Source organism: Paroedura picta, chromosome 1, assembly GCF_049243985.1.
Source record: "Paroedura picta isolate Pp20150507F chromosome 1, Ppicta_v3.0, whole genome shotgun sequence".
NCBI classification, from domain to species: Eukaryota; Metazoa; Chordata; class Lepidosauria; order Squamata; family Gekkonidae; genus Paroedura; species Paroedura picta.
In genome coordinates this window covers 75,392,135-75,409,982 of record NC_135369.1, presented here as the reverse complement: position 1 = coordinate 75,409,982, position 17,848 = coordinate 75,392,135, and the positions used below count along the sequence as shown (strand labels likewise).

The following is a 17,848-nucleotide window of genomic DNA, read 5'->3' as shown; positions in this document are numbered from 1 at the left end:
TTACAATAAAAATTTTACAACTTAACTATGTTAGCACCAACATAAAGTGCTGCAGTGACTTGGTGACTTCCAGGAGCAAGTTGGAGGGGAAAGGGTAGGGGGGGGGGGAGCAAGGGAGGGACAAGAGGAAGGCCCAGCATTTTATTTACTATTAGGGGCAAAGCCCGTTGTCTCCAAGAATACAACGGGCGCTAGAGCTTGGCAGTGGGAAGAGGAAGGGGAGGAGTTGTCCAGTCTGTAAGGGCACGGGGTTGTCACGTGTGTTGTGTGGGAGGTTGTGGTGGCATGGTGGCAAATGAGGCCATGGGTGTGGAGATATGGGTGTCAAGAACCTGTGGTGTGGAATGTTCGTTGATTGTGGGAGAGGACTGACCTTTGGGAATTGTGGCATAGTGGTTACAGATGAGCTTTCCAGAGCCATGTCCTCAGATATGTGAAGGGAAAAAATCAGACTGAAAACTCTTCTTAGGGGAAGATTACATGGCAACCAATTCCCCCCAGTTCTGCGTCATTTCCCTTCTTGTGTGAATTAGGCCACATTCACCGAAATGCCCCTCTGCCCTAATACACATGGGGTAGTCACAGTACACAGGTGTCCACCCTGTTCCTTCTGCCTCCCATATTTTCACTGTTGGTAAAATGTTATGTGCCCACATGCTTCTTTCATGGTTGCTCCTTAGAAGAACGGATTTTTGTACCCTATTGCTTACTACCCAAAGGAGTCTCAAAGCGGTTTACAAACACCTTTTCCATTTGTCTCTACACAATAGTCAACCTGTGAGGTATGTAGGGTTGTGAGAGATCTGAGAGAACTGGGAATGGGGCGCAGTGACCCAGCAGGCCTCAGGTGTCTCAAAGCATTTTCCAATCGTCGTCCCCTTCTCTCCCCATAGCAGACTTCCCATGAGGGAGGTGGGGTAGCGAGCCTCACAGGGAAGCTGGCAACCCTAAGAGGAAGACTGTCTGTGCACAGCAGTCTTGACCTTAGTAAGGTTTTTAATACTGTTTTTTTATTTGCCAGGCCAAGGTTATTTGCCAGTTACTATTTCAGTTACGATGTGTCTCCAGACATTTACTTGTTCTCTATTTAGTTTCAGGCTGTAAATATTTATTTAGATCTTCCTGCGCTTTCCAGACTCACAGGACTGATGCTGGTCTGCCTGTCTGCGCCCCAGAATACAAACAGTTGCTGGTAAGGGCTGGCCATAACCCATAGGCCAGGAGGGACACTCCTGCACCACTCCCTACCAACTGCAGGCAAAACTGGCTCATTTGAAGGCTGGACTCTGAGGCATTGTATGATTTTGAAGTCCCACCTCCAAACCTCCAAGAATATTTCCAACCCAGGGGTAGCCAACCTACAGGTGTGGCCTGGAGAGCTCCTGGAATTACAGCTCACCTGCAGAGTATAAAGATCAGCTCCCCAGGCAGAAAGGGCTACTTTGGACAGGGTTGTGGTAGAGAAGAAACATTTAAGGCTTCCCACACAGGTTGTTGTTGAATTGAAAGACTTGAGGCCTACTGCACAGGGTTGTTGTGCAGATGACACAGGAGACAAAAGAGCCAGCTTCCTCTGTAGAATAACGCTGTGCAGTGGCCTCAAATCTGCAGAGAGTTGCAAAGAAGAAAGACACATGGCTTGGCTGTGTCTAACCTCCGGTCAGAGCAGTATTTTAAGTGAGAAGGGACTTTTTTGTGGCCTCCCTGTCAGGCAACTGTTTGGCAGAAGGGGTAAGTCCCCCCCCCCAAAAGGAAGGTCCTCAGGCTCCCCTGCGTTGCTCTTGGAAAGGCCTCCCTCCCCTCAGTCAGGGGCTGTCAGAGGCTCCTTCGCAGCAGGCCTGAAGGGGGGGAGGGGGAGCACTCTGCAGCCTCCTGCCAGCTCTGTCAGGGTTCTGAGGCAATTTGCAGTTGGACATGACAGTTAGGACAGCCTTGGGGCGAAAAGGGCTGGCACAGCCTCTGTTCTCATCCCCCTTGGCAGCCCTGCTGACCTCCTCTCCCTGCGGTGGTCAGCAGACTGGCAGCCAGACTGGGCTGGGTGAATGGAATTTTGGTCTGTCCTGGTGAGGGGCCAATAGGAAGGCACTTTGCGTGCCTCCCCATTGGCTGCTTGGCCCTGGATGGACGCTCGGAGGGCCCAATCAGGAGCTGCTTCACAGCTCCTGATTGGGCCCTCTGAGTTTTTTTCCTGGACAGGGCCCGCCCTAACTCCTCCCCAGGTGGCCTTACTCTTTTATTTAATAGGACCCTGTCCTATTTAAAGATTTATTTCATTTATAATTTGACTTATACCCTGCTACTCCCATTGCTGACCCCTGGCAGGTATACAACCAAAAAGAAAGAAAAACCTATCCCAAGGCTACTAGCAATGTTTGCAGACTTTATACAGAATAAAGAAAAATAAGATAAAAGGTCTCTTCTTTCCGTGTGGCTTTATTGCAGGATCCAACCAAAATGGATTTCTAGATATCTCCCGTTTTCAAGGTAAATTTTCCTCAGTGGTTGTTCCTCTCACTTGTAAATGAATTGGTACTTCAATACCTCTATGAAAAGAAATTACTAGCATCCGTACACTGCAGAGCCAAAGGCCGGGGTATACTTTAAATAATTTCTTTTCATAGAGTTATTATTATTACTAGCATCTATCCTCTAGTCCTGGCTAGCCTCAACCACAGGCCCAACAGAAGAGCTCCGTCTCACAGGCCCTGCAGACCTTGACAAGTTCCTCCGTTTCATTTAGTCTGAGGAAGAGTGCTTGCACTTGAAAGCTCATGCCTTGAATAAATCTTGTTGGTCTTAAAGGTGCTACTGGACTCCGGTTTTTGTCATTCTTTGTGTAGTTTATTAATCCAAAGTATACGAGAAGTAATCAAATGGGGTCCCAAGTAAAGTTCCCATTTTTGACAGGAAACCTTCCTTAGTGATCACTTCCTCTGTATGGTGATTGCTTTATACAGTAAGTAAAGTTTGATTATTTATCAAAGTATCACTTGGGCTACAGCTCACAGTGTGCTGGGGTATATTCATATGTACATATGTGCTTCTTCTCTTTCCTTTATTTATTATTATCTCTGTGTATCCTGGAATGCCCATGTAAAGTGTCTGGCACTGCCTTGAATGTGGCATCTGATTACTTGCAAGTGTCTGAGTGCATTCCAGAGATTGTGTCAGTAAACACCAGGTTTAGTCTTAGATGCAACACTAGAAGAGTTTATTGTGCAAAAACAAAACTATAAAGGGCTTACCTCAGCCCAAGCTTTGAGTACTGCCAGTTTTTCCATGGTAGTAGCACTCTCTCTGTACAGCTGGCTAGAAGACCCCTTTCCTGTTTGCACTTTGTCCAGAGAAGAGACAAGCAGGTTGTGAACACGGCGGAGGTCATTTAAGTCACTTACCACTCCACTTCCTATCCAAGTACTACATACCTACGAAGAAATATAGCAAGTAACATACATATTAGAGATAACCACCCACACTGAGAACCAGTCATGCACTGAAAATAGGGTTCAAATCCCAAATTAGCCATAAAACTCACTAAGCAATCTTTAGTCAATCATTCTCTTTCAGCTTTACATATGTCTCAAGACTGATGTAACAATAACACTGTATAAGCTTAATAAATGGAACCCAAAAGGGTTATTCCATGAGTAGAGCACACTTTCACTTGTGCCAAAAGTCAACCCCCAATTTCTGCTCATGTAACACACTTTCTTTTTCTCTGTAGTCCCCCCCCCCCACACACACACCACTTTTGCCCCACTGCTTCTATGTGGGCAAAACTATGTAGACCCCCTCAGAAAATTTACAGAGAACAAAGTAAGTAAAAGAGGCAGAAGGTATTGGAGATGTCATCAGGTCATAAGAAAATTCTAAGATTCAGCAGGCCCAACAGAAATAATGCTATTTTTTTGTACCTGGCAGGCTTTTGCAGTAATATCTGAAGGGGTATCCTGTGAGAAAGCTGGCCTTAGAGCAGCCCCAACCTGTGGGGGGAAAAATGTGGCAATTCTTGCAAAAGAGGCTCATGAAACAAAAATTCAGACATTAATTAAACTTTGTGCCTGGAACATATGAAATATGTACAAGCTGTTCAAGTGTAGCAGTCTTTGTTTTTTTTTTACTGGAAGACAGATCTTATTACAGAAGCAAACATATCTATGGGGAGGTTCCATTACATTATGCAGGCTTAATTTTGAATTTGCTATTGTCTATATATTGATTTTCTTTTAATAATAGAAAGGGAACTAGCAAATAGAGACCAACATATTGTATGAGTGCCACAGGCATGGCCGCCCATTGTTCCACCTTCTGCAGTTTTCCATTTGTGACTTAGTATGCTCAGAATAGAGGAAAAGTTGTTGCTGCATTGGGATGAAGCAAGTAACACTGGCTGGGCAACTCAAAATTGTATACTCTTCTACATGGGATTCCCTACACTATAATAACTAAGGGAATGAAATAGATCTATGTAATCTTCGAAAGAGAAAACAGCTACCTTCCAGGAAAATCCTGACATATATAATAAAGACGTATAATAAAGAGCTCTGTGAATGCATGAAGAATTTCTATGTTCAATGCAATTTTCACAAGCGCCTATACCTGCAAATTTTGAACTAGGAGAAACACATTAAAGTAGTCTTACATTAGCCTGATATTGCTCTAGAATAACATGGCCTGGGAATTCTGGCTCAGGAACTGCTGCAAATTTCTTGATAATGTCTTCGAGTGCCTGGAGACCGGCCATTCGCAACTGGTTGCTGTGGTCAGTTGCAGCCATAAATGCCATGCGAATAAGATCAGAGAGATGAAGCACTAGAAGGTCATCTGAAACAGAAGCAAGACAAGCATTGATTACTTCAAAAACCATCCGATATTGCAGCCTGCTCCTACTACATCCATTTCATCTAGAAGAGCTACACTGTAACATGCATATCAGATACAGTCTCAGCAAACCTCCAATGAAAGCTGAAGGAAAGTATTAAAAATTATGAACTCTTGTGGGTTCTATCCATTTCTATCCTTAAAATGGGAAATAAGATTTTAGTAAAAGTAGAATTTTGTTCATGACCACAGCAAATCTAAATAGCAATTAGCTAAACCCAGTGCCTAGTGTCCACAATGGAGCATGTGATTACTTTAAAGATTCAGCCATTGGTTAGCTGGGATAAAAAGAGCAATTCACCCACAGTACTTTGGAAACAAAAGACTGATTCAGACTGCAAACAAATCTATTGAAAGAAGGGAAGGAGGAGAGAAAGATGAGAAAAGTTTAAAGAATTTCTATAAGCATATGGTTTTTGTTGCCCTTAAATTTCTTTTTAAATTGAGTTTAATTCAGTGTAAAATTGAATTGCCCTAGGATTCTTGTAAATGTTGCACTGACCATTCCCATGCAGTTCTGAAGGTGTAAATCAGCACAAATTTTAATATGAAACCTTTTAGAAAACCTCTAATAAAACACTGGTATATATATATTTACTTTAAAAGCATCTTTCTTCATAAGTAGCAACACAAAGATATTTGGGAGTTCTTTGAAATTATATATTCTGTCCAAATGAGTTGTTCAGGAGGCAGACCAGGAACACTAATCTATCCTAGTTCAAAATGCTGTCTATAATTGGTGAGGTGTACCACTAGTGGGTCCTTCTAGGAATCCAAAAGCTTTCATTAAAGATCAAAGGAAAAGCCTACAGGATCCATCTATTCCAGTATCCTGCTTCCCACACTAATTAGTCTGGTAATTCTGGCAAGCCCAAAAGAGTAACTGAAGGCCCTCTTCTGCTTCTTACCCAACAGCATTCTGACACTGTCTCTGAAGTTGGTGATTTCAGCTAGCAATCACAGCCAACAGCTGTTGAGCAAACATTCCTCAGTCTATTTATTTTCACCCAGCATGACCAAGAGATAAATTATAGTAAGGGATGCCAACCTCCAGGTGATAGCTGGAGATTTCCAAGTTGACATTAATCAGTTCACTTTGACACAATAGCCGCCTTGGAAGGTGGATGCCCTGTTATTATAATGTATTGAAGTTCCTCCCCTTCTCAGCCTCCATCCCCAAAATCTCCAGTTATTTCCCATCTCACAGCTAGTAACCTAAATTATAGTATGTGAGAAAATAATATTTCAGTAATAAAGAAAGCTGTCATAGTCTATGTCAGCTGAGGCCTCTGGGCAGCCAAAGCACAGCGTATTACAGTACTTTCATCTTGAAGTTACAAAGCATTCATTAAAATTCCCTTTGTACACCCTTGTTTGCCAATGTTTCCAGCACCACTGCTTCTCCAGACTAATGATCATCTTAAGCCATGTCTTAAATTCAGAATTACTGCTTGATGTCTCTATAACGAGGGAAAATCGCATACAAGTATTTCAAAGGAAGCAATAAACTGCATACCACACATGGGCAGGCTAATATTTCTCACTGGTAATGAAAGTAGCAAGACTGTAACCAAGAGACTAAAGTAGCTGATTCCTCTACTCTGATTGTGACAGTATCAATATGTCTATATATCCAACAAAAAAACTACCAGAAACCCAAGTGTGAATTAAACATTTGCTCAGATATGAAATGGACAGTGTGTCCTTGAACCTTCCAGCCTACATTACCACACCTGATTTTTGAACTGAGAAGCTGAGAAGCAAAGAAAAGCTAAACAAGAAATCACTGCTCCTTACTTTTTGGGTCTCTGAGTTTGGCAGATCGAGCTAGAGCAAGATCAAAGTGGGCTTTGTTTGCATTTTCACAGAGCATGATAATTCGGCACAGGCAATCAGCTGCAAATACTCGAGTAGCCCAGCGAGGAGCCACAGAAGGCTTTGATTTATCTTCTTCACCCAGGGTTGTAAACATCGTGTCATCATCCATTTCATCTTTTTTCTCTGATTCTTCATCTTTTTCACCTCCCAAAGGAGCGGCAGTGCTCACGTCTACAATATAGGAAATGCCATACATAAAGATGCTCTGATTTGAGAACAGTTTTGAGAAATTGTCCTTAAAGTGTACTTAATCGTCTTAGAGATGGAGTAACAATTATTAATAATAATTATTATATATTATATATAATAATACATTGTTAATAATAATTAAGCAACATACAAAAATCTGCTTCAAAACGAGGAAAACAAGAATTATGCAAGCTAGTTATAGTATTTACTTAAATGCAAGACAAATCTTTCCAAGTCACCCTCCCCAAAAAAAGAGTGTCAAAAAAAAAATCACATAGAAGCTGCAGTTTTTTTAGAATGATGGGGAGTCACTCTCAGGGTACTGTTAATTTTGAGTAACTGAAGTATTCTAAGTATTGTTACTTAGAATCATAGAGTTGGAAGGGGCCACACAGGCCATCTAGTCCAAAGGACTTAAAGCCTCTGCATTTACACCTCAGTTTGAAATAAGCCAAACTATAAGAGAAAGTTATGGCAAACATTCAGAACAACAGTATTGTGTAAGACAGAAATACTGTTATTTATTTAAAACCTTTCTGAGCCACCTTTCCCCCCAACGTGATTTCCCAAGGGGGCCTCCATGTCATGACCCTGGTATTCCTTGGAGGTCTCCTAGAAGAAGAAGTTGGTTCTTATATGCCGCTTTTCCCTACCTGAAGGAGGCTCAATGCGCCTTACAGTCGCCTTCCCATTCCTCTCCCCACAACAGACACCCTGTGGGGTGGGTGAGGCTGAGAGAGCCCTGATATCACTGCCCGGTCAGAACAGTTTTATCAGTGCCATTGCGAGCCCAATGTCACCCAGCTGGTTGCATGTGGGGGAGCGCAGAATTGAACTTGGCATGCCAGATTAGAAGTCCGCACTCCTAACCACTACACCAAACTGGCTCTCCTATCCAAATACTAGCCAGGGCCATCCTTGCTTAGCTTCCAAGAATTGATGAGATCAGGCTAGCCTGGGCTATCCAGGTCAGGGTATCTCCCTGAGACCGTTTACGCACTGGAGGTTTCATGCCGGGCTGCAGGCTGGAGTTTTAGTCATGCCCATGCAAGGAAGAGCTGAGCCTTCAAGTCCTGGCTCCTCCCCTGCCTACGGTGTCCCAGCAGGGACAGAAAATGCCCCATTTGGCTTTGCAGTGCTGCAAAACCAAACAGGGCATTGCTTTAACCTTCCCTTTCCCCCAGTCTTTTCAGCAGGTAAACAAGAAGCTAACTGCTGGGAGAACTTTCAGTGGCGAGCTAGCTCCCAACAGTTCAGGGAGGCCAAGGGGGAAAGAGGCACCCAAGGAGGACATCAGCTTGTAACCAGGAGCTCAGCACTGGTCAGAGGCAGCTGGAGAGACGGGAATGGGACACACATAAAAATGCAGAAGTATGCATGGTAAGTGAGAGGAAAGAGCCCACCCCTCTGCACAATTTTACTGTAAAAGGTTTCCATGGGTATGATGAACTCTATTCAGTCAGATCGCTTTCAGATACTCACCACTGGATGCTGCAAGGACATCTTTACATAACATTAACCAGTGAGAGAGTTTTTCCACTGCTAGAGATGAAAGCATATGTCCCAAGGTATCATGGATATCTGAGCACAGTTTTCTATCAGTCTCACGATCTAACATTCCAAAAAGCACTCCCTCGAGTCCAGTCTCAGTGATATTAATCCCCTGATGCCGACCATGCATATCCCTCCGTGAACCAATTCCTGGAGCAAAAGGATTGATATCTGAAAATCAAAAGGCATTTATTCTTAGCAGCAGGTAGTAATTTCTGACTTGTCAGGTAAGTACTATTAGCATACAACCCAAGGTCATCTTGTTTAATATAATCTTCAATATAATCCATGTAATACGTAGATTCATTGAGAACATAGCTACCCACTGAAAACAAGAATATTTTAGCAATAAGAAATGAACTGATCCTAGCTTCCAGTAATTTTATATAGATGATCCCCCCTTGAACTAAAACTAATGAAGACACTTTATCCAGGAACAGCATTTAGAGAAGTTTTGGGGGCAGTAACAGAAGGGAATCTTGCTTCATTGATAGAATTCTCTTTCAATTTGCATGGGGATCTAACTCAATGTAAGAAAATGCAGCTGCATTTATTTCAAGATTTCAGATGGGGATGAGGACTAAGAACTGAAGACACAGGTAGTATGGAAACCATCTAAATAAGTAACTGACAGAGCAATTTGAATAAAGTCTCCCCAAAATCCTACTCAGATTTATTCAGTAGACTTATTCTCAGGAAAAGGTTCTTAGGATTGCACTGTTAATGCATCATTCTGTCATGGAAGCTTGCTTAACACTTCTATTCATCCAAACTGATAGACATCACCACAAGCTATTTGCACAGAAGCTGTGTATTTTGACAAGCTACTGTCTATGACATTTAATGCACGGTGGCAGCTACCCCGCGCTGCCGCTGTGCCATTGTGGTAGGCCTTTTTATCACCGGGGACCACTCAACACCGGGGACCACTCAACGCCTTTTACTGAGGCCCGGTGGGGGGGGCGGTAGTTTACTCCTCTGCTCTCAACCACTGCCCTAACGCTCTCTGATCGCTATGGTAATGTTTAAACACCCCTTCAAAATAAGATACAGACACGCCACAACAATGAACATAAGGAACATTTTATTTTCATGGAAATTTTGACTCATGACAATGACAAATCAATGGGAACCCTGAGCTTGTTTCTCTGCAACGAGATAGTCCCATCTGGGAGTGATGGGAGACAATGACACCTGAAGTGTGTTGTAAAGGGCCGGGGGAGATGAAGTAAAGGGGGGGGGGAGAAGGCGTCCTTCGGGGCCCACCTCCAATTAGTCGAAGGACCACATGTAGGGCACGATGCCCCGCCATACCCCGTGTACGCACAGGGGCAGGGCATGCTGGGCTGCCCCAGTGTAGCGCGTATGTTTTACACCAGGGCCAGGAGGGCCGAATTGCTGCCGGCCGAGGTAAGCTGAAGCGGCGGGGGGGGGGGGGGAGAGTGGGGAGGGGCGGGGGGATTGGGGGGCAAGCCCCCTCAACATGCACTGGTGGGGACAGGGGGTCACCCCTGCCAGCTCCGCGGCTTCACAGAGCCCACAGGGCGTGCAATGTCCCTTCAGTGACACTGCAGGGCGGGGCTGGGTGGGCCAAAAGACCCACCGCTGGTGATTATGCACAGTACTAGCCCGCCTCAGCCCCTGCCAGCCCCCGACATACCCAGGAAGCTGTGGAAGTTCCCGCGTTTGCTTACCGCAGGCCTTCCGTAGCCCTGGGCTGGGACACGCCCGCGCTGGCAGCGAGCATTATTGGGGATTTTCCCCAAAGTGCTGCCACCACCAGCGTGGGCATTATGGCCCCTGCATAATGGGCCTATATTCAATCCCCCTCCTAAATTATGCCAAGGTCCCTCTAGAAGAAATCCTTCTCCAGTCTGCTATGAAGTCTGTCCAGGCATGTACTCAACAGCAAGATCATTCATCGCTTAACCAAGTGAGAAAATCCTATAAGGAACAAGTCTCCAGTTTCCATATTGTTAGAAAAGATGATACCTTTATGTATAGAATAGTTGAAAATCTATTGATGTTAAAACTGACACTGGTTATTTTTATTTGGCTCCAAAGACAACATATGTAAGCAAAACTTACTCATGCCATTATTTTCTTTATCCCCAGTATTTTTTGCTAAACTCATGGCATATTCACATACTTCTGCTGCTTCTCTTTGAGCAAGCTGCCTCAGACAAGCTACAGCAGCCCGACGAAGTAGCAAATGGGAACTGCACAAGTGAACCTACAAACCAGAGCCAAAAAGTCAAAATTGTAGCTTTAAAAAACCTGCTCAGCAAATTAATGTTTCTACTATTGAAAGCAATAAATGAAAAAGCAGTTCATATTTAAACACAAAGAAAGGAAACACACTGATTTGAAAATTCCTGCAAAAACTGTGTCAGGTACATGCCATGTGTGAAGGAGCTTCACAGTGGATCAACCCCATTCAAATTAAAGCAAAACACTCCACCACAAGATCTAGAATCAAGACTTTAAAAAAAAACAACAACCCTACAACTACACACAGAACTGCAATAACTAATATAAAACAGCCACTTTCTGGTTCTCACGTGGAAATCAATAGGGCTTTGAAATGGTTAACTCGTGCTGGACTGGAGCAATGTCCTACTGAAACCTGTTTACAGATGTGATTTTGACAAAACAAAGAAAGCTTATAGCTGTTATAAGAGGGAAACTATTCCGCACACACAGGAGACTATATTTGAAGCGCTAATAGGCATATCTTAATCAATGGCTAGAAGTGCAGCAGTTCCCTTCTGGCATCAAAGAATGGCTAGGATTTATAGGGCATAAGGCCCAGATGAGACATCATTACACTGTCAGCTGATTCAGATGATGGCATCAGCTGTCAGGAGCAGCGGCATGATGACAATTTTTGGAATCAAAGAGCTTCACAGTTCATAAAGAAAATGACTCTGAAAGCATCTGAGGTTCACATGTTGTGTCATTAAAGTTTCCTGCTTTTGAATACAAGATAGTTTCCAACATTTCTAAACATGCTTCTCAAACAGAAGCACTTTCATATTTTGTGGTAATCCCCATCCCACAAAGATATACATCTGAATATTTTTTTTCTTCTGAACAATTTAACAGTTATATCACTGACAGGCCAGTATTCTCCTCCACCCCCAGGTAGCACAGCACTATTTTAAAAACCAGTAAGCCTTTAGTTGCCGGGCTACGAAAAGTTATGTTGAAAACAGGTCTGCTTTTGCCATTTTAACATATGATGGAATTTAATTTCACGAAAGGTTGACGAGTACATAAGTATTGAAGGCTGGATCCAAAGTCAGCTTCCATCAGTGGAAGGGAGGGGGCATTTTGACCTATTTTTCACTGAAGACTCTCTCCATTTGTCCATCACAAAAGTTTCCTGAGGGTCACATCCCCCCAGAACAAAACTTTGGGAAACTCAGTGGACTGAAGTGAGAGAAGGGGATACCAGAATGTTCCACTCTGGTGACAAAAACACCTTCTGTTAGAGGACCTTTACATCAATTTTGTGAATGAGGTTAGCATGCATAGTGAGATAAAAAAAAATTATGTCCTTGTTGAGTCCAGTGTATGCCTTTTTCAGTCCTGTGATTTTTTAATGTCAGACTTGTGTCTGTTCATTCTTTGGAGAAGGGTTTGACCTGTTTCCTCTATGTAGAGAACAGAGGGGTATTGTTGGCATTTAATGGCATATATAAGGTCAAGTGACTGTGCCATTGGAATATATGTGGCAGCAAAACTAGCATCTGGGTTTGTTGCAAGCTCTAGTACCAGTGTCCCTGTTCACATTAGCTGCTACATAGTTGTGGGTGAGTTGTTTGAGATTGGGGGGTTGTCTATGTACAAGAAAAGGTTTTCCCCCCAGTACTTGGGAAAGAGAACTGCCATTATTGAGTAGAGGTTGTAAGTCACTGATGATGCGCTATACTGTCTTGAGTTGAGAGCTACATGTAACCAATAGTAGTGTTCTGTTATTGTCTCTTGTGGGTTTGTCTTCCAACAGGTTTTCTTTTGGTATCCAGAAGGATACACCTTGAATAAATCTTCGTTGCTCATAAAGGTGCTAATGGACTCTATTTTAATTGTTTATGCATTACAATTCTTAATATTGGAATTCTAAATTTTTGGATGCAGCTTGTTTATATGTGTTCAACACATTGTGAGTTGCCAACTATATGAAGTCTGCTACTATCAGTTTCCTTCTAGTGTCACAATGACTAATATTGTTATTTGCTAAAAAGAGAAAGATCCCAAAAAGCTCAACATGTAGACAGATGTGCTCAGGCAAATCATTAACCTGGTATAATAATAATAATAATAATGACTACATCTAGCACCTATGTATCAGCAGCCTGAACAGCCAAAGATCATCAGGAGACCACTGAGAAAGACAATGACAAACCACCTCTGCTCATCTCCTGCCTTGAAAACCCCATGAGGGGTTGCCATAAATTAGATGCAACTAGAAAACGCTTCATTATTACTACCAGCGTATCAATCTTGTAGAGTTGACAGAATAATGAACATATTTTATACTTACACAAAGACTGGGAACGAGACTAGAGAGGTTGACATGCCGTGGTGCAAACATGTGAAGCTGCTGAAGGCAGGAAATAGCCGCCGCCTGAACAAGTGAGTCTGAATGATCTTGTGTAATTGCACACCCCACTAAACACGATGAGCGGATAGTTGAAATGGTAGCTCCGTTGCCTTAAAGAAAAGGGAAACACAATCAATACAACCTTTGCACTTTTATACAGATTTATTATTCCAACATGTTACGTGAAAGGATTCACAAAATTGTCAGAAGTAAGGCACCGTTCAAAGTCCTTCTCCATTCAGCACTATATAGTGATCTGGGTCTCCCCATGTCACTAAATGGTCAGAAATCAGGTAGAGTTCTACAGTGAGAGTGCCCAATTAACACAACACCCACCAGAAGCTCCAGCATATTACTACTGGCTCCTCCTGTTGGACTAAAAGACTTCAGCTTCCAGTTGGAAAATTGATTGCCTTCCAAAAGGTGATGGTTCCTCTCTACTTCACTACCCAAAAGGTAGTGAAGTCCCATCAGACTCTCAGCTACTACAGAGACAGAATTAAAATATATAAACCCTAGCAGCCAGGGTGGAGTTCTGTGAGGTTGTGCAGGACTGTATACTAAACCAGACAGAGAACCCATTTTTGACTTAATTTGCACAACCTCTTACAATTATAAATTAAAACAATTTGGAAAATTCCACAACTACATGTAAGCATTCTCACAATATCTAGTATTTTCAGGGACAACCTAATGTCATACGGTATCAATGGCAAATAAAATACAGACAACCTTTTTATTAAGCACATATGGAATCAAGTTTAAAATAGCCATGTCCTGGAGGTGACCACCTCCAATCCAGATAATAAGTAGTACTATTCTGACATGAACACGGTGACATGGAGCAACTGAGCAGGTATAGAGTTTCTACATAACTGGAGTTTCAGATTACCTGTATCTCATTAAAGAATGTTCTACCAATGCCCATGAACACCAAAAACTGAAATACCTACGTGATGATACATGGACACAGCTGAATACAGGACTGTAATACTGATTCTTATTGCGGTCTCTTCTTACCTTGTAGCTCAGGGCCAACCGTTGTGATTATAGCACCAAGGCATCGGCCCAAACACTGGTGAACTTCTGTGTGTGATGGAGGCACAGTCAGAAGTAAGGTAAGAACTAAAGACAGAGTGGGTTCAACATATCCACGGTACATCGGTCCACTAGAGTCCACTATTAAAGCTAGTGAATGAAGCGACCAGGTCTAGAAGAAAAATGAATATTTCTTACCCACATTTTAACTTCTATGGCTGTGTCACAGTAGCATAAAAGGTTCTCATATTCTGCCATACAATCTCTCTAAGATTGGGAAACAAGTTGCTAAAGTTTTTGCCCCAAATATAATCATCAAAATGATCAATACAGAACAAGGATTCTCAATCAAGGCCTCCTGGGGCTCCATAAGAACTCCCTAGGGGCTCCCCTGACCGTTCTCCACATCCTTCCTTAATGGACTCGGCCAGAAGCTATTCCCTGCACTGCCATGAAAGCAGGAACCAGTTGCTCCCATTAACTTGGTGGTGGCCTTCTCACACCTGGAAAAGGGGGCAGAGCCTGGACATCTACTTCTGCCTAAAACCACCTCCTTTTTCTCTCCCCCCAGTCCTCCTCAGGCATGACAGGGAGGCATAGTAAGCTGATATCACTTCCAGATCGGTTCCAGGGCTCCTCGAAGCCTGAAAAATATTTCAGGGGTTCCTCCAAAAGGTTGAAAAAGGCTGCAATAGAGATACATGATTTAAAGCCCTCGGAAAATAAATGCTATAGGGAAAAAAGCAGAATTGTATTACCCTTTCAGCAATCACACCAGCCAACAGGTATGGTTGGAAGGAGGGGAACCTCTGTTATTATACATGCTAGGCACAGTGATTTGAAATTCTACCACGTAACTCACATTTTAAAACATAAAGGAATAATCTGGACTCTCCTTGGATCCCTCTTACCCTCCTCAAAACAGCTGGCTCATTTTTCAAACAACTACTGTTGTTGGCCTATTAAATGGACTGGGATAAAATTTAGTAACACAGACTAAAAGGGGGAATAATCTACCACAGCAAACAACTGCAGTTATTATCAAAGCCAACTAAAAGCACTGCAAATTCTAAGAGCTAATGAAACTTAATGTTAATATAGAGAGAAGAAAGATTGTTAACAGTATTGAGTTGGGCTCCTTGCAGGATCTAGGGGTGGAGTAAGGAACTCCATTAGAGTTCCTGGGGAAGAGGAGAAACAAGATACCATTAAACATGACAGAAAACACTTCAGAGTGTTTCTTATCAGGCATCTAGTCCCATAATTCTAGATATCAAAACAGTGGGCAGATATTCCACTGAATTCACTGGGATTGAAAAACACTTGTGTGTGATTGGGCTTCAGTGGGGAAGGACATAATTTCAGATTGTTCTGTTTTAACAACAGCTTTGGTTTGCTAGGTATTAAAGACTGACAAGCTGCTAATATAAAATCTGCTTTCAGTTAGTTTTAGAATTTAAATTACTGACTATTTTATTTGGACAGTTTGGATTTTATATTCTTGACTAGCTTCAAAGCCCGTTCCCAAGAACGGGCCTTGAAAGGGTTTGCTTCCCTGGCCCCCAGCCAGGCAGCTTAAGGTGGTTTTGGGCCGCAGCTTGCAGCTGGATCAAGTGGGGCAGGCGGGGCTGGCCAGCTCGTTAGCAGGCCCAGGACAGAGCTCCTAAGCAGGCCCAGCCTAGCAGGCTGGGAGGCCCTCATTAGCAGGCCCAGCCTAGCAGGCCAAGAGGTCCTTGTTAGCAAGCCCTGCTTAGCAGGCCACGAGGCCCTCCTTAGCAGGCCCTCTACCACAGCCCTTTGCCCAGGGACCTCTCCCCTTACCTGCTGCTGGCTCCAGGGACAGAGGCGCGTCTGAGAGCAAAGAAGCTAGAGTCCACGGACAGAGTTTGGGAGCTGCAGGGGCAGGGCCAATCAGGGTACAGCCAGCTTTGCTGGCTGCACCCTGATTGGCTGTATTCCAACTTGGACAGCCGGACACGTTCCACCCCACAGGCTGTTTCACAAATATATAGAGGAAACATGGATAAGGATAAAAGAACCCCTGTGCAACCAGCAGGCAGGTTCGTGACACTTGACTTGTGCTGGGTGTTATATATTTATTATTATTATTATTATTATTATTATTATTATATCCCGCCACTCCCCGTAGGCTCGTGGCGGGTCACAGCAGTCCTATCCCCATTAAAATACCCATTAAAAGACTTAAAAACAATCCCAACATGGTGGAACTTATTATTCCCACCCCTGCTATCAGAGCGGCAGGGAGGGTGGGGAGGAGATGCTAGGTCTGGGGGGGGGGGGAATGTTGGCACTCATTCGCTGACCCCGGCCTCAACCAAAAACCCGGCGGAAGAGCTCCGTCTTGCAGGCCCTGCGGAAAGCTGGTAAATCCTGCAGGGTCCGCAGCTCACCCGGGAGCTCGTTCCACCAGGTAGGGGCCAGGACCGAAAAGGCCCTGGCCCTGGTCGAGGCCAGGCGCACTTCTCTAGGGCCAGGAACGATCAGGAGATTCTCCCCCGCTGAGCGTAAAGCCCTGCGGGGGATATAGGGCGGTAGGCGGTCCCTCAGGTATGTGGGTCCCAACCCGCGTATAGCCTTAAAGGTCAAAACCAGAACCTTGAACCTGATCCGGGCAGCAATTGGCAACCAATGCAGCTGCCTCAGCACAGGCTGGATATGGGCCCTCCAAGGTGTACCAGTGAGGACCCGAGCAGCTGCGTTTTGCACTAGCTGGAGTTTCCGGATCAGAGACAAGGGTAGGCCGGCGTAGAGCGAGTTACAGAAATCTATTCTGGAGGTGACTGTCGCATTTACAAGCAGGGAATCCACAACAATTTGCAGGGGTCACCTCATTTCTCCTGTATTGCTTTCCCTACACTATTTTCTCTCTCTCCATCTGACAGCTCCGCTTTTTCTTTCCTCTTGCTCACCATCCTCTCCTTCTCCTTTCACCAACCAATCTTTCTTTTATATGTATCCAGTCTTCAGCTTTCTTTATCTAATTTACCACTACATCTCTCTCTCTCCAAGAATGGCAGAATGGTAATTCAAATCTGGGTCTTCCAGATTCTAACCACACTGGATTTCATGGAGTGGCTGCTACTCCACAGTACCAAGTAGCTGGCCTGGTAAGATGCATGAGTCAGATGGTTCCTGGTCCCAATGAATCCTGGTCTCTCAAAGACCAAAACAACTCCCCTCCCTCTGCCCTTTTCTGACAGAAACCAAATCTTGAAGGCTAACAGCACTGTTGTGGTTGCCTAGCAATGGCCACTAAGAGCATTCCTTTCTTAAAGACACAGGTGCAGTTTCTAATATGGGAGGATTAAGTTCCAATTTATTTATTTATTTAGATTTCAGATTTTTCTGCACTTTTCAAATTTGTGGAAAGATCTATGTTGTCTGTCCATGGCTCCAGTCTCTGGACTTAAGTATCCATAAATGGGGACACATGAAGAATTAGATACACTTTTACCTGGACTTCAGGTGAAGTTCCATCTTGTGCCAATGCCAACAGAATGCTAACACTGGTTTTCAGATGTTGTCCAGAACCTATTCCACCTACGTAACGGTGGAGACAGCCAAGAGCCAAGGAATGGCCTGTTCTTGATACAACATCTCTAGCAGATTTCAGCCTGTCAAGATATTTTTCAGTGAAGATAAAAAACAAAGTTTACTGTAAAACTATGATTAAGCTTTCCCAAA

At 43.7% G+C, this 17,848-nt stretch overlaps 1 protein-coding gene across 3 annotated transcripts in view; it reads right to left on the bottom strand.

Annotated features, from left to right (window-relative positions):
* The window catches only part of HEATR5B (HEAT repeat containing 5B), a 62,075-nt gene that overhangs the window by 17,727 nt on the left and 26,500 nt on the right, over window positions 1-17,848 (bottom strand). For all 3 annotated transcript variants that reach the window (XM_077343816.1, XM_077343828.1, XM_077343822.1), the window contains exons 19-27: window positions 17,619-17,778; window positions 14,126-14,315; window positions 13,046-13,215; window positions 10,588-10,732; window positions 8,431-8,670; window positions 6,679-6,930; window positions 4,643-4,824; window positions 3,915-3,983; window positions 3,246-3,425 (exon numbers count right to left, since the gene is read on the bottom strand). In XM_077343816.1, the coding sequence (XP_077199931.1) occupies window positions 3,246-3,425; window positions 3,915-3,983; window positions 4,643-4,824; window positions 6,679-6,930; window positions 8,431-8,670; window positions 10,588-10,732; window positions 13,046-13,215; window positions 14,126-14,315; window positions 17,619-17,778 (1,588 nt within the window). The remainder of the gene's footprint in view (window positions 1-3,245; window positions 3,426-3,914; window positions 3,984-4,642; window positions 4,825-6,678; window positions 6,931-8,430; window positions 8,671-10,587; window positions 10,733-13,045; window positions 13,216-14,125; window positions 14,316-17,618; window positions 17,779-17,848) is intronic.